We start from the raw sequence: 25,055 nt of genomic DNA, 5'->3' as shown, positions 1-25,055 counted from the left end.
TCAGAAAGGACAGCCTGTTTGTTTTTAAAACACGCTTTATTCCTTCATAGTTACATTTGGCAGTTGATCAACACTTTCCAAACACTGGCTCTAGATATGAGCATTGATCTGAGGATTAGACAAAATTGAAATAATACTGATTGCTAAAAACAAAGTTATGGTAAGAGTCTAGTGGACGGAAAATTTTCAATTCAGTGCTTTCTATGGATTGTTTACCTATGCTTGTTTGTAGGGTTTCTTTTAGACTCTCTCTCAACACAAACGTGAGGTGTGTGTGTTAGTAGGGGTCGTCTATGTTCTGTGTGAAGTGTTCTCCAGCGTACAGGCCATAGTGGAGTGTTTGTTGCTGGGCTGCAGCCCAGGCCATCTGCAAGCTGCTGAAGCGAGCAGACCATTCACCCTGGGGGTCTACCACCACCACTCCCCCCAGACCCCCCACCCTCTCCTTCATATAGGCCAGGGCCTCATCTGCTGCTGCCTCCGCGCTGCGCCCTGCAGGGGACACATATCAGGGAGGGAGGATGAATGGATGGATTGATGCATGGATGAGGTTATAAATGGATGGAGTTACTGAAGATTGCATGTCAATCATCAGTTTATCAATCAATCGTTTTTTTCATAAATTGTGTGTGTGTTACCTTGCTCCATGTGGAACAGGATGAGTCTAGCCAGAGTGACCTTCATGATGGCTTCACCATGGCCCGTGGGGGACACCGCTCCAACCCTGTTATCAGCATAACCCCCACACCCTGAAACACATACACACTGCTTTTCACACACTATAAGAGGGAAACATCTGCTACATGTATTGACTTTCATGTGGTCTTAAAGCCCGTTGGAATACTTGAAAAATCAGTCTTCCGTAATGAATTACCAATCTGACAAATGGATTGGTAGAAGTGGGGTGGAAACCTTAGCCAGGCTATCAAGGCTAGAATAGTTGTAACATGCCTGGTTGTCTGAGGGTGCAGTTTCCACTTTGAGCAACTAGATGGCGAGGTAAACAATAGAATAGACTACATTTACAGAATGCTCTTTACAGGCACCAGAAATAAAAGTTGCAAACAAACCGAGTATAAAAAAAAATGCCCTGCACCTTTAAGGGTATTTTATTGACAAGCCAGTCAGCCAATCACATCTTTGGGGCTCTCCCCTTGGGTGTCAGGTGTTTCCAAAAAAAGAGAGGGGAAAAGAATGTAATATGTCAACATATTGTGACAAGGAATCTATATGGAAAATACATTGTATTTGAAAAAAGTAATCAACGTAAACTGTTGTTTTGAGAAAATTGAAATTTCAACCACAGAATTATGATACCAATTTTCAACATAGACAAACCTTGTATACAATGTTGAATTTGTAACTTTGAAACAATGTCGGATCTTCAACACACCATTAGAAGAAAAAAAAACAACAGTAGGCTGGGCAGCACCTCCTACTGGAGAGTTGATCTACAACTATTCATTTGGTATCCTATCTAGGGATTTAACCAAGCACTGCTTAGCTTTTATATTTCTAACTGACTACTACCAATGTGCCATCAGTGAGAATAATTATTGAGAGATCGCTTAATAACTAAATACTGTATATTAACGGTTGCATCGAAGTCATTCCAAAGGGTAGGTTTAACAGCAAATGAAATGCAACAATACAACAATGATGCTATTTAGGCCGACATAGCATTTGCAAAGTCATCAACAGCTATTGTTTCAAATCAACCCAGGGTTCAGCTAAAAATAGACAAATTACCAAAGCTTGAAACCCTAGGCCTGATTTGAAATGTAATCTTCAAGTTAATCATTAATACATTGCTCAAAAAAATAAAGGGAACACTTAAACAACACAATGTAACTAAGTCAATCACACTTCTGTGAAATCAAACTGTCCACTTAGGAAGCAACACTGATTGATAATACATTTCACATGCTGTTGTGCAAATGGAATAGACAACAGGTGGAAATTATAGGCAATTAGCAAGACACCCCCAATAAAGGAGTGGTTCTGCAGGTGGTGACCACAGACCAGTTCCTATGCTTCCTGGCTGATGTTTTGGTCACTTTTGAATGCTGGCGGTGCTTTCACTCTAGTGGTAGCATGAGACGGAGTCTACAACCCACACAAGTAGCTCAGGTAGTGCAGCTCATCCAGGATGGCACATCAATGCGAGCTGTGGCAAGAAGGTTTGCTGTGTCTGTCAGCGTAGTGTCCAGAGCATGGAGGTGCTACCAGGAGACAGGCCAGTACATCAGGAGACGTGGAGGAGGCCAACAACCCAGCAGCAGGACCGCTACCTCCGCCTTTGTGCAAGGAGGAGCACTGCCAGAGGCCTGCAAAATGACCTCCAGCAGGCCACAAATGTGCATGTGTCTGCTCAAACGGTCAGAAACAGACTCCATGAGGGTGGTATGAGGGCCCGACGTCCACAGGTGGGGGTTGTGCTTACAGCCCAACACCGTGCAGGACGTTTGGCATTTGCCAGAGAACACCAAGATTGGCAAATTCGCCACTGGCGCACGGTGCTCTTCACAGGTGAAAGCAGGTTCACACTGAGCACATGTGACAGACGTGACAGAGTCTGGAGACACCGTGGAGAACGTTCTGCTGCCTGCAACATCCTCCAGCATGACCGGTTTGGCGGTGGGCAGTCATGGTGTGGGGTGGCATTTCTTTGGGGGGCCGCACAGCCCTCCATGTGCTTGCCAGAGGTAGCCTGACTGCCATTAGGTACCGAGATGAGATCCTCAGACCCCTTGTGAGACCATATGCTGGTGCGGTTGGCCCTGGGTTCCTCCTAATGCAAGACAATGCTAGACCTCATGTGGCTGGAGTGTGTCAGCAGTTCCTGCAAGAGGAAGGCATTGATGCTATGGACTGGCCCACCCGTTCCCCAGACCTGAATCCAATTGAGCACATCTGGGACATCATGTCTCGCTCCATCCACCAACGCCACGTTGCACCACAGACTGTCCAAGAGTTGGCGGATTGCTTTAGTCCAGGTCTGGGAGGAGATCCCTCAGGAGACCATCCGCCACCTCATCAGGAGCATGCCCAGGCATTGTAGGGAGGTCATACAGGCACGTGGAGGCCACACACACTACTGAGCCTCATTTTGACTTGTTTTAAGGACATTACATCAAAGTTGGATCAGCCTGTAGTGTGGTTTTCCACTTTAATTTTGAGTGTGACTCCAAATCCAGACCTCCATGGGTTGATAAATTGGATTTCCATTGATTCTTTGTGTGATTTTGTTGTCAGCACATTCAACTATGTAAAGAAAAAAGTATTTAATAAGATTATTTCATTCTTTCAGATCTAGGATGTGTTATTTTAGTGTTCCCTTTATTTTTTTGAGCAGTGTATGTTGGATTTACATCAACATCTCAACCAAAAATCCAAGTTAAAGAATAGGACTAAATCAAGTCAAACTTTATTTAAAAGGGAATTTAAAGTTTGATTAGATTAAGTCCTATTCTTTAACTTTGGTTTTGGTTGAGATGGAGACGTGAATCCAACATATCGCTGCAGCTGTACATAGTCCATCTGTAAATTGCCCACCCAATCTACCTACCTCATCCCCATACTGTTTTTCTTTTATTTACTTTTCTGCTCTTTTGCACACCAGTATTTCTCCTTGCACATCATCATATGCTCATTTATCACTCCAGTGTTAAAACCTCTTGCCGCTCGGATGTTACACAATACATCATGTTACACAATACATGCATTTTTTGTTCGATAAAGTTCATATTTATATATAAAAACAGCATTTTACATCGGCGCGTGACGTTCAGAAAACATTTTCCCTCAAATACTGCCGGTGAATCAGCGCCACAATTTACAAAAATACTTGTCAAACATTGATACAAAATTAAACTGTCATTCAAAGAATTATAGATGAACATCTCCTTTATGCAAACGCTATGAAAGATTTCAAAAAAGCTTCACGAGGAAAGCACTCTTTGCAATAATCTGAGTACTGAGCTCAGAAAAATACACTAGGCTATGCAGATAGCCGCCATCTTGGAGTCATCTAAAACCATACATTGCTTTAGAAATATTCCCTTACCTTTAATCATCTTCATCAGAAGGAACTTCCAGGGATCACAGGTCCACAACAAATGTTGTTTTGTTCGATAAAGTCCATAATTTATGTCCAAATAACTCCTTGTTGTTCGTGCGTCCAGTAAGCTACTGCTCCAAGTGTAGAAAGCGCGCGGAGGATGTCGCGACGAAAAGTAAAAAAAGTTGTATTTACGTTTGTTCAAACATGTCAAACGTTGTAAAACATCAATCTGTCGGGCCTTCAGAACGTGAAGATTCAATAATATTTCAACCGGACGGTTCCTGTGTCTTGAAAAAGGTTTTGAAACGGTTGGATCCACCCTCCTGAACGCGCTCCAAGAAGTGATGTCACCCCCTGCCTCAACAACTTCCCCTCCTTGTCATTCGGGCTCTGTTCATCGTAACAGCTTCAAACAACTTTGTAAAGACGGTCGACATCTAGTGGAAGCCGTAGGAAGTGCACAATTATTACTACGTCACTGTGTATTCAATAGGAAACGACTTTAAGAGAGCCCATGCATCCAGATTTCCACTTCCTGGTAGGATTTCTCTCAGGTTTTTGCTTGCCATATGAGTTCCGTTAAACTCAGACACCATTCAAACGGTTTTAGAAACTTCAGAGTGTTTTCTATCCAAATCTACTAATAATATGCATATCCTAACTTCTGAGTTTGAGTAGGAGGCAGTTTAATATGGGCACATATTTTTTCCGAAATTGTCAATACTGCCCCCTATCCTTAACCTGTTTAGGATAGGGGGCAGTATTTTCACGGCCGGATAAAAAACGTACCCAATTTAATCTGGTTATTACTCCTGCCCAGAAACTAGAATATGCATATAATTATTGGATTTGGATAGAAAACACCCTAAAGATTCTAAAACTGTTTGAATGGTGTCTGTGAGTATAACAGAACTCATATGGCAGGCCAAAACCTGAGAAGATTCTAAACAGGAAGTGCCCTCTCTGACCATTTCTTGGCCTTCTATAGCCTCTTTATGGAAAATAGAGGATCTCTGCTGTAACGTGACATTTTCTAAGGCTCCCATAGGCTCTCAGAAGGCGCCAGAACGGGGAATGATAACTCTGCAGTCCCTGGCTGAAAAACAGTAGCGCATTTGGATAGTGGTCGATGTGCACGTGCACATGAAGAGTCCATTTTACATTTTCAGTCTTTGAACGAAAACAATGTATCCCGGTGGGAATATTATCGCTATTTTACGAGAAAAATCACATAAAAATTGATTTTAAACAGCGTGTGACATGCTTCGAAGTACGGTAATGGAATATTTTGCATTTTTTGGTCACGAAATGCGCTTGCGCGTCACCCTTCGGATACTGACCTGAACACACGAACAAAACGGAGCTATTTGAATATAACTATGGATTATTTGGAACCAAAACAACATTTGTTGTTGAAGTAGAAGTCCTGGGAGTGCATTCTGACAAAGAACAGCAAAGGTAATCCAATTTTTCTTATAGTAAATCTGAGGCTGGTGAAGGTCAAACTTGGTGGGTGTCAAATTAGCTAGCCGTGATGGCCGGGCTATGTACTCAGAATATTGCAAAATGTGCTTTCGCCGAAAAGCTATTTTAAAATCTGACACCGCGATTGCATAAAGGAGTTCTGTATCTATAATTCTTAAAATAATTGTTATGTATTTTGTGAACGTTAATCATGAGTAATTTAGTAAATTCACCGGAAGTTTGCGGTGGCTATGCTAGTTCTGAACATCACATGCTAATGTAAAAAGCTGGTTTTTGATATAAATATGAACTTGATTGAACAAAACATGCATGTATTGTATAACAATGTCCTAGGAGTGTCATCTAATGAAGATCATCAAAGGTTAGTGTTGCATTTAGCTGTGGTTTTGGTTGTGACATATATGCTTGCTTTGAAAATGGCTGTGTGATTATTTTTGGCAGGGTACTCTCCTGACATAATCTAATGTTTTGCTTTCGCTGTAAAGCCTTTTTGAAATCGGACAATGTGGTTAGATTAACGAGAGTCTTGTCTTTAAAATGGTGTTAAAATAGTCATATGTTTCAGAAATTGAAGTTATAGCATTTGAGGTATTTGTATTTCGCGCCACAGGATTCCACTGGCTGTTGACTACGTCCCACCTTGCCCAGGGAGGTTAATCAAAATGTTTTAATAAAGTAGATCCACTATTGCTCTAATTGATTAATACAGCCGCCATTTACAAAGGTTAATTTAGGAGAGATGTGAATACAGCACTAATTTAGCTTTTATAAAAAATAAAAAAGGTAAGGATGCTACCCAGTGTTCTCACTATCGCCCCCTTTGATAAACACAGATATTAAACGGTTTTCCAAAATTATGTTGTGATGGAAATTCTCTTTGTGTGTATCAGATCGTATGTTCAGCACAATGCTGCTTTGTAATAACCTGTCTTGGTTGGGTTCATGCGAGTGACAGATTGACTACACAAAGGAGTAAACCACAGTATCACTCATAAGCAATTTGTCAGTACGCCCAGAACATTGATCTGGGAACTAAAAGGAGTAATGCAATATCTCAGTTTCAAGGTAAGAAGCCTGGTGTGTTATCAGTCAGTCACATGTAGGAACCAACCATGCTTATATGATTTGTTTGTGTAGAAGTATAATAGGACTGAAAGAGAACCTCCCCCTTTGGAGTTTCATCAGGCTTGTATTGAGTTAGTGAACCTCTCCGGTCATGATAATAAAGATTGCTTCATTTACTGTGATTTGAGTCCTTTGTGGTGAATTTCCACGACATTGTCGTCCCGTCTCGACACTTACTTACCAAAATTGGTCCACAAGGGCCAAAGCTGGATTGTTAAAAAACGCTTATACTCGGGTAACTTCCGTCCACTATTACATAGCTTAGATGCTTCATCAGAAACAACAGCTCCTTGGGCTGCATTCTCTCCATGCAGAAAAAGCTTTAAATAGACGAGAATGGTCATACAGTGCCTTCGGAAAGTATTCAGACCCCTTGACTTTTCCACATTTGTTATGTTTTAGACATTTTTGCAAATGTATTAAATAAAAACAGAAATACCTTATTTTACATAAGTATTCAGCCCCTTTGCAATGAGACTCACAATTTAACTCAGGTGCATCCTGTTTCCCTTGATTATCCTTGAGATGTTTCTACAACTTGACTGGAGTCCACCTGTGGTAAATTCAATTTATTGGACATGATTTGGAAAGGCACACACCTGTCTATTTAAGGTCCCACAGTTGACGGTGCATGTCAGAGCAAAAACCAAGCCACGAGGTCGAAGGAATTGTCCGTAGAGCTCAGAGACAGGATTGTGACGAGGCACAGATCTGTCTGTAGCATTGAAGGTCCCTAAGAACACAGTGGTCTCCATCATTCTTAAATGGAAGAAGTTTGGAACCACCAAAACTCTTCCTAAAGCTGGCCGCCTGGCCAAACTGCGCAATCAGGGGAGAAGGGCCTTGGTCAGGGAGGTGACCAAGAACCTGATGGTAACTCTGACAGAGCTCTAGAGTTCCTTTGTGGAGATGAGAGAACCTTCAAGAAGGAAAAACATCTCTGTAGCACTCCATCAATCAGGCCTTCATGGTAGAATGACCAGACGGAAGCCACTCCTCAGTAAAAGGCACATGACAACCCGCTTGGAGCTTTCCAAAAGGCACCTAATGACTAAGACCATGAGAAACAAGATTCTCTGGTCTGATAAAACCAAGATTTAACTTTTTGGCCTGAATGCCAAGCATCACATCTGGAGGAAACCTGGCACCATCCCTACGGTGGAGCACGGTGGCAGCATCATGCTGTGGGGATGTTTTTCAGCGTCAGGGACGGGGAGACTAGTCAGGATCGAAGCAAAGATGAATGGAGCAAAGTACAGAGAGATCCTTGATGAAAAACTGCTCCAGAGCAATCAGGACATCAGACTGGGGCGAATGTTCACCTTCAAACAGTACAACGACCCTAAGCACACAGCCAAGACAATCAAGGAGTGGCTTCGGGACAAGTCTCTGAATGTCCTTGAGTGGCCCAGACAGAGCCTGGAATTGAACCCAATCGAACATCTCTGGAGATACCTGAAAATGGCTGTGCAGCAACGCTCCGCATCCAACCTGACAGAGCTTGAGAGGATCTGTAGAGAAGAATGGGAGAAACTCCCCAAATACAGCTGTACCAAGCATGTAGCATCATACCCAAGAAGACTCGATGCTGTAATAGCTGCCAAAGGTGTTTCAACAAAGTACTGAGTAAAGGGTCTGAATATTATTAAATGTGATATTTCAGTTTGTTTTATTTTATATAAATTAGCAAACATTTCTAAAAACCTGTTTTTGCTTCGTCGTTATGGGGTATTATGTGTAGATTGGGGGGGGGGAAATGTAATCCATTTCAGAATAAGGCAGTAATGTAACAAAATGTGGAAAAAGTCACTGGGTGACTTTCTGAAGGCACTGTATCTCTGGTCTGTCTTGGAACATATGGGAATTGGCGCCAATTTCATTAATATGATTAAAATAATATATGCCAATCCCTAGCCATAGTTCTAACAGGCAATATCCGCTCTGCTCCTTTCAGAATCACTAGAAATAGCAGACAAGGCGATCCAATCTTGCCTGTGCTAATCGTATTATCCATGCAACCCCTGGCTGAGGCAATTCGCCAATCAAAGGAAATAACACCAATTTCCATCAAATCTACTGATCACTTCATCTCATTGCACACAGATTATATTTTACTATATCTAGACAATGCATCTCAATCGCTCCCAAACGCATTGATGACCATAGATTAATTTGACAGATTTTGATGAAGCTGAATTTAACCAAATCAGCACTACTGCCTCTCAACACCCAATGGAAGACTCCATCTCTACCAGTGGTGGTCAGTCACCTTATTTGTATTACAGCATATTGGATGACTCTCATTCATATTCCATTCACCCACTTCAATGTAACAGCGATAGGTTTAGACTACTACATGATACTCAAATTCTCCCTATACCCATCATGAGGTTGCTACAACCTAACCTATGAATAAAAGTTTACAACGTAGGTGCACACAGGTCGAGAGACACATTTGAGTGCGTCTCTCTACGCAGACATGCAGAGATGCGATTCGCCACCTGGTTATCAGAAGGGGGAAAGGAGAAGATTAATTGTGTGTCATCTGCGTAGCAATGATAGGAGAGACCATGTGAGGATATGACAGAGCCAAGTGACTTGGTGTATAGCGAGAATAGGAGAGGGCCTAGAACTGAACCCTGGGGGACACCAGTGGTGAGAGCACGTGGTGCGGAGACGGATTCTCGCCACGCCACCTGGTAGGAGCGACCTGTCAGGTAGGACGCAATCCAAGAGTGAGCCGCGCCGGAGATGCCCAACTCGGAGAGGGTGGAGAGGAGGATCGGATGGTTCACAGTATCAAAGGCAGCAGATAGGTCTAGAAGGATGAGAGCAGAGGAGAGAGAGTTAGCTTTAGCAGTGCGGAGAGCCTCCGTGACACAGAGAAGAGCAGTCTCAGTTGAATGACCAGTCTTGAAACCTGACTGATTTAGATCAAGAAGGTCATTCTGAGAGAGATAGCAAGAGAGCTGGCCAAGGACGGCACGCTCAAGAGTTTTGGAGAGAAAAGAAAGAAGGGATACTGGTCTGTAGTTGTTGACATCAGAGGGATCGAGTGTAGTTTTTTTGAGAAGGGGTGCAACTCTCGCTCTCTTGAAGACGGAAGGGACGTAGCCAGCGGTCAAGGATGAGTTGATGAGCGAGGTGAGAAGGTCTCCGAAAATGGTCTGAAGAAGAGAGGAGGGGATAGGGTCAAGCGGGCAGGTTGTTGGGCGGCCGGCCGTCACAAGTCGCAAGGTTTCATCTGGAGAGAGAGGGGAGAAAGAGGTCAAAGCATAGGGTAGGGCAACGTGAGCAGGACCAGCGGTGTCGTTTGACTTAACAAACGAGGATCGAATGTCGTCAACCTTCTTTTCAAAATGGTTGACAAAGTCATCCGCAGAGAGGGAGGAGGGGAGGAGGATTCAGGAGGGAGGAGAAGGTGGCAAAGAGCTTCCTAGGGTTAGAGGCAGATGCTTGGAATTTAGAGTGGTAGAAAGTGGCTTTAGCAGCAGAAACAGAGGAAGAAAATGTAGAGAGGAGGGAGTGAAAAGATGCCAGGTCCGCAGGGAGGCTAGTTTTCCTCCATTTCCGCTCGGCTGCCCGGAGCCCTGTTCTGTGAGCTCGTAATGAGTCATCAAGCCACGGAGCAGGAGGGGAGGACCGAGCCGGCCGGGAGGATAGGGGACATAGAGAGTCAAAGGATGCAGAAAGGGAGGAGAGGAGGGTTGAGGAAGCAGAATCAGGAGATTGGTTGGAGAAGGATGAGCAGGAAGAGCAGAGGGAAGAGATGATAGGATGGAAAAGAAGAGAGTAGCAGGAGAGAGAGAGCGAAGGTTGTGACGGCGCAATACCATTTGAGTAGGAGCAGAGTGAGTAGTGTTGGAGGAGAGCGAGAGGGAAAAGGATACAAGGTAGTGGTCGGAGACTTGGAGGGGAGTTGCAGTGAGATTAGTAGAAGAACAGCATCTAGTAAAGATGAGGTCAAGCGTATTGCCTGCCTTGTGAGTAGGGGGGGATGGTGAGAGGGTGAGGTCAAAAGAGGAGGAGTGGAAAGAAGGAGGCAGAGAGAAATGAGTCAAAGGTAGACGTAGGGAGGTTAAAGTCACCCAGAACTGTGAGGGGTGAGCCATCCTCAGGAAAGGAACTTATCAAGGCGTCAAGCTCATTGATGAACTCTCCAAGGGAACCTGGAGGGCGATAAATGATAAGGATGTTAAACTTGAATGGGCTAGTGACTGTGACAGCATGGAATTCAAATGAGGAGATAGACAGATGGGTCAGGGGAGAAAGAGAGAATGTCCACTTGGGAGAGATGAGGATTCCAGTGCCACCACCCCGCTGACCAGATGCTCTCGGGGTATGCGAGAACACGTGGTCAGACGAGGAGTGAGCAGTAGGAGTAGCAGTATTTTCTGTGGTAATCCATGTTTCCGTCTGCGCCAAGAAGTCGAGGGACTGGAGGGTAGCATAGGCTGAGATGAACTCTGCCTTGTTGGCCGCAGACCAGCAGTTCCAGAGGCTGCCGGAGACCTGGAACTCCACGTGGGTCGTGTGCGCTGGGACCACCACGTTAGAGTGGCAGCGGCCACGCGGCGTGAGGCGTTTGTGTGGCCTGTGCAGAGAGGAGAGAACAGGGATAGACAGACACATAGTTGACAGGCTACAGGAGAGGCTACGCTAATGCAAAGGAGATTGGAATTAAAATTAACTAAACAACTGGGGAAGCGAGAGCACAGGGCCTCCCTCACTAACCATTCACTGAAACACTCATATAACTTTTCCATCTTCCACTTTAGAAATATAATTGATGTAAACTACAGTGGTTCAATGTTTCCAGGAATAGGCTCAAACTTAGTTTATTCAGCTAGACAACTTGGTAAAGTATTCTTCCGTGAAACCCACCCAGTGCACCTTGTCCTATGACGCCGTAGCTAACTAGCATGCTAGCATCCAATAACACACGGTTAGCACCAATACTTGGTTACAACAAACTACCAATGGATCATATGTGTCCGTGTCTATTTCCTTTCATAACACAGAAGTGATTAAACGTTGGCTAGCTAACACAAAGTCAGTCCTGCTAGCTACACAAGTGGACTACACGTCTCGAAAGTTCAGAAAGTTAAGCTTACGTTGCAAAAATCTTATTGACTAAAAAATGATACAGTACTGCAAGCTGCTAGAGTTGGCTAGCTAGCAATGGCTGCGTTTACCTTTATCTTTGATACAAAGACAACTATGTAGCTAGCTAACATTATACTAATCAAAACGTTCCGTTGTAATGTATTTAGTTTCTACAGTACTGCTAGTTGGTAAAGTTGTGTTGACGCCGTTTGGAAAACGGCGCGAACGAACGAATACAGCTGGCTAGCTAACCTTGTTAGTTTCTCAAAGCTACACCTTTATCCTTGATACAAAGACATCAAAGACAACTATGTAGCTAGCTAGCTAGCTAATCAAATCAAATCAAATCGTTCCGTTGTAATGTAATGAAATGTAATATTACCCGCGGAGCGAAGTACAGCACGACTACTCACGACTACTCATCATCTGGCAGTCCGACCGATGAATCTGGTCTTGGCGGATGCCAGGAGAACGCTACCTGCCCCAATGCATAGTACAACTGTAAAGTTTGGTGGAGGAAGAATAATGGTTTGGGGCTGTTTTTCATGGTTTATGCTAGGCCCCTTAGTTCCAGTGAAGGGAAACATTAATGCTACACCATATAATGACATTCTAGACGATTCTGTGCTTCCAACTTTGTGGCAACAGTTTGGGGAAAGCCCTTTCCTGTTCCAGCATGACAATGCCGCAGTGCACAAAACGAGTTCCATACAGAAATGGTTTGTCGAGATCGGTGTGGAAGAACTTGACTGGCCTGCACAGAGCCCTGAACTCAACCCCATCGAACACATTTAGTATGAATTGGAAAGCCAACTGCAGAGGAGGAGGCTATTATAGCAGCAATGCCCATGATTTTGGAATGAGATGTTCGACGAGCAGGTGTCCACATACTTTTGGTCATGTAGTGTACATAAACAACTTTTGGAAAGCACCATATTCTGAGCTATCCGTTAAAGTATGGTCGACATATCTAATTGAATCTGAACAACCCTTTAACTGGAATACAATATGGAAAAATGTGACCTTGGCATCCCATAATCCGAACCATCAATTTATGGATTTTAAATTTAACACAGAGGAAAGTTTTACGATAAAATTGGCCCCAACTCCCAACTGTTCAGTGTGTTCCCTAAATCAGGTAGGCACATTCCAAGGGGAGTCCCCTGCAGTTAAATGCTTCTGGGGCAACGTTACAAAATGTATTTAAAAGTGCATTATTTTATACTGTATATTCATTGCTTTGCATCTAGTGTGTTACTTAACGATGATAGCCCCTTGAATCTCTCAATCTGAGAAGATTACTGCTGACAGGCAACATTGCTGCAAAATAAACAGGTCGATGGGAAATGGGTTGGGGTTATCTTTGTATGCATTTGTTAGTTTTTTTGTACATGTAACTTGTCTGAGATTTTTTTTTCTTTGAATGTAATCTCAACTGCAATCCAGGTCATTTGGTGGTGCTATTATATGGAGTTTAGTGATAACACATTAAGTTGTAATATTTGACATTGCATTCTTATTTGAACTTTGTTGCGCTTTTAAAAATGGTTGAAAGTGCAGTGATACCACATATTTAGATGACAACTAAACCAAAATCTGACATTGTTCTTCCATTAGAATTTGGTTGTGTTTTTAAATGGTTGAAAGCATAGTGATAACACATTGGCAATTCAATCTTCTGGTTGTCTTTTTGAGAGGGTGAACAAAGGTTGACATCTCATTGATCACTGCTCAACCAAATATTGCCCACATGTCCACGTTGAAATGAAGTGATGTGAAGGGCCTACAGGAGTACGAGATGATTGAATTGCCAATGTGGTATCACTATGCTTTCAACCATTTAAAAACACAACCAAATAATGCACTTTCTCCCCTCTCTCTCCAGATGAAATCTCGCGTCTTGTGACGGCCGGCCGCCCAACAACCTGCCCACTTGACCCTATCCCCTCCTCTCTTCTCCAGACCATTTCCGGAGACCTTCTCCCCTACCTCACCTCGCTCATCAACTCATCCTTGACCGCTGGCTACGTCCCTTCCGTCTTCAAGAGAGCGAGAGCTTCACCCCTTCTGAAAAAACCTACACTCGATCCCTCCGATGTCAACAACTACAGACCAGTATCCCTTCTTTCTTTTCTCTCCAAAACTCTTGAACGTGCCGTCCTTGGCCAGCTCTCTTGCTATCTCTCTCAGAATGACCTTCTTGATCCTAATCAGTCAGGTTTCAAGACTGGGCATTCAACTGAGACTGCTCTTCTCTGTGTCACGGAGGCTCTCCGCACTGCTAAAGCTAACTCTCTCTCCTCTGCTCTCATCCTTCTAGACCTATCTGCTGCCTTTGATACTGTGAACCATCAGATCCTCCTCTCCACCCTCTCCGAGCTGGGCATCTCCGGCGCGGCCCACGCTTGGATTGCGTCCTACCTGACAGGTCGCTCCTACCAGGTGGCGTGGCGAGAATCTGTCTCCGCACCACGTGCTCTCACCACTGGTGTCCCCCAGGGCTCTGTTCTAGGCCCTCTCCTATTCTCGCTATACACCAAGTCTCTTGGCTCTGTCATATCCTCACATGGTCTCTCCTATCATTGCTATGCAGACGACAAACAATTCATCTTCTCCTTTCCCCCTTCTGACAACCAGGTGGCGAATCGCATCACTGCATGTCTGGCAGACATATCAGTGTGGATGACGGATCACCAGCTCAAGCTGAACCTCGGCAAGACGGAGCTGCTCTTCCTCCCGGGGAAGGACTGCCCGTTCCATGATCTCGCCATCACGGTTGACAACTCCCTTGTGTCCTCCTCCCAGAGTGCAAAGAGCCTCGGCGTGACCCTTTTACAACACCCTGTCGTTCTCCACTAACATCAAGGCGGTGACCCGATCCTGTAGGTTCATGCTCTACAACATTCGCAGAGTACGACCCTGCCTCACACAGGAAGCGGCGCAGGTCCTAAACCAGGCACTTGTCATCTCCCGCCTGGATTACTGCAACTCGCTGTTGGCTGGGCTCCCTGCCTGTGCCACTAAACCCCTACAACTCATCCAGAACGCCGCAGCCCGTCTGGTGTTCAACCTTCCCAAGTTCTCTCATGTCACCCCGCTCCTCCGCTCTCTCCACTGGCTTCCAGTTGAAGCTCGCATCCGCTACAAGACCATGGTGCTTGCCTACGGAGCTGTGAGGGGAACGGCACCTCCGTACCTTCAGGCTCTGATCAGGCCCTACACCCAAACAAGGGCACTGCGTTCATCCACTTCTGGCCTGCTCGCCTCCCTACCTCTGAGGAAGCACAGTTCCCGCTCAGCCCAGTCAAAACTGTTCGCTGCTCTGGCACCCCAATGGTGGAACAAGCTCCCTCACGACGCCAGGACAGCGGAGTCAATCACCACCTTCCCCCCCCTAAAAGATTTAGATGCACTATTGTAAAGTGGTTGTTCCACTGGATATTATAAGGTGAATGCACCAATTTGTAAGTCGCTCTGGATAAGAGCGTCTGCTAAATGTCTTAAATGTAAATGTAAAATGTCCTAGTCAAGTTAATGTGTGCCTCAGTTCAACTGTGAGTATTGTTTCTTTGTTGTGCCAACTTATTTATAAAACTGTGTTTGTGAAGTTCATGCATGCTTCCTACCTTTGTATATGGACCATATGTCCTAAATAACATTTGTTATAAAAGGTCATGTTAACGGACATTCTCATAGAACAGAAGGTATAAGATCTCCTAAACCTGTGTAAACCTCAGAACTTATTTTTGGCATTTATCCCTGTGTTGGGTTACCAACTCTACACTCAGCATATAGCAGGTGAGGGCTCAGAACGTTTCCAGGTAGCCCTTACATTTGTAAACTAGTGATCTATGAAACTCTTGACAGCGATTCACTTCTAAAGGCATGTCAGTGAATGGGGATATTTGGGTGAATTGCATAGCTGATCATTGATTGTTTACCAGCATCACTGATTAACATGAGAACATTTCTCACCATGAGACTCCACTTACCACTTCAATTACATGCAAGTAATAGATTGTTTAACCCCTGTTGTGTGTATGTGTGTAAATGTATGTGCATATGTTGTGTACGTACTGTATGCCTGTGCCTCTGTACTTTTATGAAACAATCTATGAGTGTGAGGTAGCAGTGTGTGTTGTTCAGACTGCTGGCTGTAATAATCTCCATAATGAAACATTAACCCAGCAGGTCGTGAGTGAGTGGCTCCACACCACCACACATTCCTCCACGTCTCAGAGGTCAGGGTTCACCAAGCCACTCAGCTTTCTGGATCACTGTTAAAGCTGCAGGTCTCTTCCTCATTTCTCCACTCCTCTCTTTCTGTCGCCTACTTCCTCTCCACATCTCTTTACCTCATATGACATAACATCAGATGTCTCACCGATACATGCTGTGTCCCCCACCCTGCCCTCCATCTTGTTCAGCATGCCACCGGTGGAGGTGGCACAGGCTATGTTCCCCTCTGCATCCACCGCCACCGCCCCTACCGTACCCATCTTCCCCCTGTGACAGACATACTTCAATTAAAAATGTCATTAACATCTATCATGCAATATTATCATGCCATGCTATGTTCTATCAGGTCCCACTATCATACATCTCATGTTACAATCCATTTCAATATCTAATATATTCAACTCTATGGTATGAAATATCATGTCATGCTTTATCTTACATCTGGCACTCCACCGGGTTGGCATCAGCTGCCAGGTTCTTCTTCCAGCGCATACGGGCATACTCTGTGATCAGTGATTCCTCAGGCACCTCGGGTACACCCATCGCCCGGGCAAACTGACTGGCACCCTCTCCAGTCAGACACAGATGGCTCGTCTGCAATGGGTAACGGGCTCATTCAATGGGGAACAATGTTCAAGATGTAGAGAATATACTGTACCTCACTTGCTTACGCGTGAGAGAGCGCTGTGGGAAAGTGCGTCGGGTTTCAAAAAACAGATGAAGCAACACCTGACGGCACAATGCCTCTCCCCGATTTGACCTAGTTTGTGTGTATGCATTGATATGTAGGCTACGTGTGCCTTTAGATTTAAAAATCATTTGATGTAGTTCTGTCCTTGTCTATTAATATTCTGTACTGTCATTATCATGTTTCATGTGGACCCCAGGAAGAGTAGCTGCTGCTTTTGCAACAGCTAATGGGGATCCTAATAAAATACCAAACACCCTGAACTGCTGTATGATCAACACTTTGTCTAAGCAAATTGTGTGTGTGCACAGTACCTTGTCCATGACCAGTCTGGCCAGTTGGACAGGGTTGGCCACTTTTCGGACCGCAGAGACAGCTCCGCTGGCCAGATATCTCCCGTCCATCACGATGGCGTCCATCTCCACCTCGCCCTTAATGTTCAACACCGAGCCTAGCCCTGATGCATGCAGAGATACAAGAGGACTCAGAGACATGTCTTCAGATTATGGCGCCAACGGAGATGGCAGCATCGCGACTAGCGCTTAAGCAACTCCGCAGTATTTTGTTTGTTTATGTACCATCTTTTACTTTATTAGCTCAGGAATTGTTGTGAGCTAATAAAGCTAATAAACATACAGCCGGGAAGAACTATTGGATATTAGAGCGGCGGTAACTCACCAGAACTACCATCATTATGACCAAGATTACGACTTCCCTGGAGCAGATCCCTTGTTTACTCTCCCAAGAGCAATCAAACTTATTCCAGAGGCAGACCCAAAACAACGCCGGCGAAGGAGAGGTACTCGAGGCGGTCTTCTAGTCCGACTCAGGAAGCGTGCACACCATCCACCGCTCCCCAGTATTTTACTCGCTAATGTCCAATCTCTGGATAATAAAATATGCAAACTGGAAACCACATATCCTGAGGCTGCATTTATTGTAGCTGGGGATTTTAACAAAGCAAATTTGAGGAAAAGGCTCCCTAAATTCTATCAACATATTGATTGCTGTAATCGCGCTGCTAAAACCCTCGACCATTGCTATACTACCTTCCAGAATGCATATAAGGCCATCCCCCGCCCTCCATTCGGCAAATCGGACCACGATTCCATCTTGCTCCTCCCCTCCTATAGGCAAAAACTCATACAGGAAGCACCCGTGGTGAGGACTATTCAACATTGGTCTGACCAATCGGAATCCACGCTTCAAGAATGTTTTGACCACGCGGACTGGGATAAGTTTAGAGTAGCTTTAGAAAATAATATCGGCACATATACCGATATGGTGAATGAGTTTATCAGGAAGTGCATAAGACATGTTGTATCCACTGTGACTATTAAAACCTACCCCAACCAGAAACCGTGGATAGATGGGAGCATTCGTGCAAAACTGAAAGCACGAACCATTGCATTTAACCAGGGCAAGAAGACTGGGAATATGGAAGAATACACACAGTGTAGTTATTCCCTCCGCAAAGCAATCAAACAGTCCCAGTTCAATGGCTCCGACACCAGACGTATGTGGCAGGGTCTACAGGCAATCACGGATTATAAAAGGAAAACCAGCCACGTCGCGGACAACGACGTCTTGCTTCCGGACAGGCTGAACACCTTCTTCGCTCACTTTGAGGATAATACAGTGCCACCGATACGACCCGCTACCAAGGACTGTGGGTTCTCCTTAGCCGTGGCCGACGTAAGACATTTAAGCACGTTAACCCTCACAAGGCTGCTGGCCCAGACGGCATCCCTAGCCGCGTCCTCAGAGCATGCACAGACCAGCTGGCTGGTGTACCGAGAGATCCACAGACGATGCAATCGCCACAACACTGCACACTGCCCTATCCCATTTGGACAAGAGGCATACCTATGTAAGAATGTTGTTCATTGACTATAGCTAAGCATTCAACACCATAGTACCCTCCAAGCTCATCATCAAGCTCGAGGATCTGGGTCTGAAGCCCACCCTGTACAACTGGGTCCTGGACTTCCTGACGGGTCGCCCCCAGGTGGTGAAGGTAGTAAACAACACCTCTTCGCTGATCTTCAACACCGGGGCCTCACAAGGGACAGTGCTCAGCCCCGTCCTGTACTCCCTGTTCACCCATGACTGCGTGGCCAAGCACACCTCCAACGCTATCCTCAAGTTTGCAGACGACACAAAAGATGTAGGCTTGATTACCAACAATGATGAGACAGCCTACAAGGAGGAGGTGAGGGCTCTGGGAGTGTGGTGCCAGAAAAATAACCTCTCACTCAATGTCAACAAAACTAAGATGATCATGGGCTTCAGGAAACAGCAGAGGGAGCACCCCCTTATCCACATCGATGGGACCGCAGTGAAGATGGTGGAAAGCTTCAAGTTCCTCGGCATACACATCACTGACAAACTGAAATGGTCCACCCACACAGACAGTGTGGTGAAGAAGGCGCAACAACGTCTCTACAACTTTAGGTGGCTGAAGAAATTTGGCTTAACACCTAAAACACTCAAACTTTTACAGATGCACAATTGAGAGCATCCTGTCGGGCTGTATCACAACCGCAAAGCTCTCCAGAGGGTGGTACGGTCTGCCCAACGCATTACCGGGGGCAAACTTCCTGCCCTCCTGGACACCTACAGCACCCGATGCCAAAGGGTGGCCAAAAAGATCATCAAGGACATGAACCACCTGAGCCACTGCCTGTTTACCCCGCTATCATCCAGAAGGTGAGGTCAGTACAGGTGCATCAAAGCTGGTACCGAGAGACTGAAAAACAGTTTCTATCTCAAGGCCATCAGATTGTTAAACAGCCATCACTAGCACATCAGAGGGGGCTGCCTATAGACATAGATTAGGAATACCTGGCCACATTTAGAAATGGATCACTAGCCACTTTAATAATGTTCCATATGTAGCATTACTCATCTCATATCTATGAACTACACTCCACACTATTCTACGTTATCTTAGTGACTTTTAAAATTGTGTTTACATATTTCATCACCCATTTCATATACTGTATTCTATACTACACCACTGACTGTTAAACAGCCATCTCCAGCACATCAGAGGCTGCTGCCTATACACAGAGTAGGAATCCGTGGCCACTAAGGAAATGAAACACTAGCCACTTTAATAATGTCTCCGTATCTTGCATTACTCATCTCATATGTATAAACTGTACTCTTAGTCACTTTAATTGTTTGTAAATATTGCATCACCCAGCTCATATGTATACAGTTGAAGTCGGAAGTTTACATACACCATAGCCAAATACATTTCAACTCAGTTTTTCATAATTCCTGACATTTAATCCTAGTAAAAATTCCCTGTTTTAGGTCAGTTAAGATGACCATTTTATTTTAAGACTGAAATGTCAGAATAATAGTAGAGAGATTTATTTCAGCTTTTATTTCTTTCATCACATTCCCACTGGGTCAGAAGTTTACATACACTCAATTAGTATTTGGTAGCATTGCCTTTTAATTGTTTAACTTGGGTCGAACATTTTGGGTAGCCTTCCACAAGCTTCCCACTAGAAGTTGGGTGAATTTTGGCCCATTCCTCCTGACAGAGCTGATGTAACCGAGTCATGTTTGTAGGCCTCCTTGCTCGCACACGCTTTTTCAGTTCTGCCTACAAATTTTCTATGGGATTGAGGTCAGGGCTTTGTGATGGCCACTCTAATACCTTGACTTTGTTGTCCTTAAGCCATTTGTCCACAACTTTGGAAGTATGCTCGAGGTCATTGTCCATTTGGAAGGCCCATTTGCAACCATGCTTTAACTGCCTGACTGATGTCTTGAGCTGTTGCTTCAATATATCCACATAATTTTCCTCCTCATGATGCCATCTATTTTGTGAAGTGCTCCAGTCCCTCCTGCAGCAAAGCAACCCCACAACATGATGCTACCACCCCCATGCTTCATGGTTGGGATGGTGTTCTTCGGCTTGCAAGCCTCCCCCTTTTTCCTCCAAACATAATGATGGTCATTATGGCCAACTGTTCTATTTTTGTTTCATCAGACCAAAGGACATTTCTCCAGAAAGTACGATCTTTGTCCCCATGTGCAGTTGCAAACCGTAGTCTGGCTTTTTTAATGGTGGTTTTGGAGCAGTGGCTTCTTCCTTGCTGAGCGGCCTTTCAGGTTATGTCGATATAGGACTAGTTTTACTGTGGATATAAATACTTTTCTGCCCGTTTCCTCCAGCATCTTCACAAGGTCCTTTGCTGTTGTTCTGGGATTGATTTGCAGTTTTTGCAACAAAGTACGTTCATCTCTAGGAGACAGAACGTGTCTCCTTCCTGAGCGGTGTGACGGCTGCGTGGTCCCATGGTGTTTATACTTGCGTACTATTGTTTGTACAGATGAACGTGGTACCTTCAGGCGTTTGGAAATTGCTCCCAAGGATGAACCAGACTAGTGGAGGTCTACAATTGTTTTTCTGAGGTCTTGGCTGATTTCTTTTGATTTTCCCAAGATGTCAAGCAAAGAGGCACTGAGTTTGAAGGTAGGCCTTGAAATACATCCACAGGTACACCTCCAATTGACTCAAATTATGTGAATTAGCCTATCAGAAGCTTCTAAAGCCATGACATCATTTTCTGGAATTTTCCAAGCTGTTTAAAGGCACAGTCAACTTAGTGTATGTAAACTTCTGACCCACTGGAATTGTGATACAGCGAATTATATGTTAAATAATCTGTCTGTAAACAATTGTTGGAAAAATGACTTGCGTCATGCAACTATAGTTTGTTAACAAGAAATTTGTGGAGTGGTTGAAAAATGAGTTTCAATGACTCCAACTTAAGTGTATGTAAACTTCCGACTTCAACTGTATACTGTACTCTATACTATGCCACTATCTTAGTCCAATGCCACTCTGACATATATGTATATCCATTCTTTACTTAAGATTTATGTGTATTTTGAGTGTATGTTGTGAAACTGTTAGATATTACTGCACTGTTGGAGCTAGAAGCACACACATTTCACTACACCTGCAATAACATCTGCTAAACACGTGTATGTGACCAATAAAATGTGATATCCTTTATCAACCTTTCTTTATCCAGGTTAGTGTCATTGACAGTAAAATCTGGTAGCACTTCATTTGATGGTACTGTTTCTACTGGTATTTACAACAACAACAAAAAAGTACAAGATAAATGAATAATTAATTGGTAATTCCATGTTAATATTGTGACCTGGCTAGGAAAGACTCCAGGCCCTAGTCATGGGTGTGTGTTTACCTGCGTTGTAGTGGTGGTCATTCTCCAGCAGAGTGACGGCCTCCACCACAGCATCCATGGCACTGCCCTGCCCCTGGAGTTTGGAGTATCCCCCCCTGACTGCAGCCCGGACCCCAGCACAAGACAGCTGCACACGCTTTTTAGGGATGTGCCCCGCTCCCCCATGGACCACCAACACAGGCAACATGTCTGCCAGTGAGGCCCGGGAGAGAGAGGTGGTAAGACAGTTACAGCGATTTAAAGAGGTTATACTAAAGAGGTTTGTGTTACACATAGGCTCATGGGGATGGCCACATAGTTTAAATATCAATCTTGAAATGGATGTGTCCTGATTTGCCCAGTGTCTAATAATAAGGACATCCTGGGTAGATGAACTAGTGACCACCAAAAAATCTGATTAAAACCATTGTTGGGTTAGAGTTGGGCAGGAACAAAAGCCAGCACTGTAGCTCATCACGACCAAGCGGTGGCCATTGGTGTACATCATACCCCCCATTTTGCCAGACTGACAGTTGTTTTGTTTGGTCAGGAAAAACTCCTGGCCCGTGCACACTTAAAAATAGTTTCCACAGTCCCCCCATTAGCATTGAAAGGGCTCTTACGTTTGATATTATAGTGTAGCCTACTCGATATAATTTAAACCAGTTGTCAGCACAATTTGTGCAAAGGAATAATTGAATGAATCCGAAACGAATGAAGTTGGACTTTAATCTTAACACGACCAAATGCATTCATGCAGCGCCGCACAAATGAATATAGCAATGGACACGCATCAGAATGTGTGTGAAAAATAACACTATCCGATGTTGACATTATACACATGGAGATAGTATGCACTGATCATTTTTGCTGAGCAATTATTCTACTGTTTATATTTCTTTCTTACCAGATAATCGGTCGACGTTCAGTTCTCGACACCAGCGCTGTTATTAACATATGTACTAGTCTTCCGTCACCAGCACTTCCTCTTCTTCGATGAGGTTTAACGGCGCTTGGCAACCAATGAATGTTGCATCCCCGCCACCTACTAGACTGGAGTAAAACTCCCTTATACTCTGCTTGAAAATATAAATAAATAAGAAAATACCCTACCATCTAACACTACACTCACAAACAAATAAAAATAACACCACCTACTCCACTATTTAAATATATTTAGTCCTAGCATAGACCAACAACCTGAAAGGGTGGGAACCACTTAACACACCCTGCAACTCTTCTGATGTCAAGTCTCGCACACCCAAATACCTCTATGCAGCTGCCACCACAACCTCTATTTTCTGTGACTTATGTTCCATCCCTGGAGTACAGTTGATAACCATTGCTATAAATGCTAAAAATCCAATCTTACTAAAACATATATCACTTGTTGGCCCATCCCTCTGTACTGATACAGATCTACTGTACCCTTAACCCATCTTCCTCTACTTTGTTCACTGCCTCAACATATGACATCTTCTGCACTACTCTAACCCTGGAAACCTCAACCTGCCTCTCTCGCACAGGATATTTCTGATTCCCAGCCCAATGAGCTCCTCTACAATTAACACATACCACTACTTTCCCCAATGCTACACATTCCTTTCTCTCATGCCCTTCTGCACACTTCTCACACCTAGGAACCCCTCTCCTGCACACTGCTGCTACATGCCCATAAGCTTGACACGTGTAACAACGTGTTCGGCAGAAAAGCTCGTACAGGATACCTTATATATCCTAACATCACTTTGTCGTGCAAAGAATCAACATCAAAACAAAAAAAACAGACATAGAATCTAAATTCTTGTTCTTATTATTATTGTTCATTATTAGGCCTTTTGCTTGGAACAACAATGTGTATCTTATGTTGTTTTTAAAATGCTACCAAGTGTTGCAAGGAAGCATTGTGTAAACCTAAATAAGAAACAGCCAAATGTTTCATTTTCAATCATCCCAGGTTACAGCGAAACTACTTAGCCAATGCAGCACCCCTAAATATTGCACATTTGTAGGGTGACAGATTCCTAAATCAATGGTGTTATAGGCCTGAACGTCAATAGCTGTTTGTCCAGTGAATAGCTTCTATTATTGACCGGCTACGTGCTGCCATCTGCTGGTAGCCTGATATTGTGTACGAATTGGGGCTGTTTCTTTGAAAACATGATTTTCTTGAAAGATAGATAGCCTATGACATAAAATCCTCATTCGCTGCTACAAGCCTTGACTTTCTTGGCATAGAATCGCCGCCTGTTATTAGATTGAGCTGCAAACCCTGTAGCACTACAAATACTGTAGCATAGCTGTGAAACACCTGCGTCGGGCTCAAGTGAAAGACTTATGATATGAAAGGAAAAGGGGGATACCTAATCAGTAGTACAACTGAATGCATTCAACTGAAATGTCTCTTCCGCATTTAACCCAAACCCTCTGAATCGGAGAGATGCGGGGAGCTGTCTTAATCGAGCACCTCAAACAGGCAGCCAGCAGACAGGCTACAACTCTGTTGGAGTTAAATTCAATGAATGAGTCGAGAATATGCAGTATTATACAACGGCTTCGTTTCTTGGCTATGACCACATCACATCCACGATTAAAATTGTCCTAACATATGGCCTCTCAAGTATTATTGCTTAATTATACAATGGGTGGTTTAGAATTCCCGTTGTTAGAGTTTATCCTGCACATGATATAGGCTACTAGACAACATACACATGGCCACATTCATAAAACGTGGCATCCTTTACGTCGTTAACTAGCAACGTACTACTTGGATTATCCGTCTCATTTAGAACCTCGTCGCCGGCTGCCCACTGCACTGTCCGTGGTCCTGAAATGGGCTCATACACATTTTCATTGTAGGAAGATTGGCCTATAGAACAACCACCACAACGCTACATTTGTGTTGTGAGCATTTTGAGCTGAGGTCTTATTAACAAGATTCACCAGCACTACTGACACTCACACGCACGTGTTTGTGCCGGGTGCTCGTATAAGGAAAGAAGGAATGGAGGAAGGGCGCGCGTCACTAGCACGCCTCGATTGGTGAAGTGAAATATAATATTTTGCACGCGCATCGTACGGCGAGCCCCCATTCTCAAATGACAATGCGCGCTCCCTGCGTGAGAAGGTGCGC

General features: G+C 44.2%; 1 protein-coding gene across 1 annotated transcript; it reads right to left on the bottom strand.

The window, feature by feature from the left end:
• Positions 1-17: 17 nt before the first annotated feature.
• On the bottom strand, positions 18-23,074 carry asrgl1 (asparaginase and isoaspartyl peptidase 1). The gene is made up of 7 exons (XM_014154604.2): positions 22,830-23,074; positions 21,944-22,132; positions 17,021-17,163; positions 16,458-16,612; positions 16,164-16,285; positions 639-749; positions 18-492 (listed from the first exon to the last, which is right to left on the bottom strand). Exons 2-7 carry the CDS (start codon positions 22,128-22,130, stop codon positions 278-280), a joined length of 933 nt encoding a protein of 310 aa, XP_014010079.1. The 5' UTR covers positions 22,131-22,132; positions 22,830-23,074; the 3' UTR covers positions 18-277.
• Between the last annotated feature and the right edge of the window lie 1,981 nt (positions 23,075-25,055).

Source organism: Salmo salar, chromosome ssa18, assembly GCF_905237065.1.
Source record: "Salmo salar chromosome ssa18, Ssal_v3.1, whole genome shotgun sequence".
Lineage (NCBI taxonomy): Eukaryota > Metazoa > Chordata > Actinopteri > Salmoniformes > Salmonidae > Salmo > Salmo salar.
Note: the sequence above shows the minus strand (reverse complement) of the source record. Positions and strands in the feature narration are given on the sequence as shown.

What these genes read in the sequence shown, in the direction of transcription:
- asrgl1 (XM_014154604.2), bottom strand. Translation starts at nt 22,130, where the DNA reads ATGTTGCCTGTGTTGGTGGTCCATGGGGGAGCGGGGCACATCCCTAAA. An exon ending in TGACCACCACTACAACGCAG is followed by an intron (nt 17,164 to 21,943) that starts GTAAACACACAC and finishes TGCATGCATCAG; the next exon opens with GGCTAGGCTCGGTGTTGAAC. An exon ending in AACCCGGTGGAGTGCCAGAT is followed by an intron (nt 16,286 to 16,457) that starts GTAAGATAAAGC and finishes TGTCTGTCACAG; the next exon opens with GGGGAAGATGGGTACGGTAG.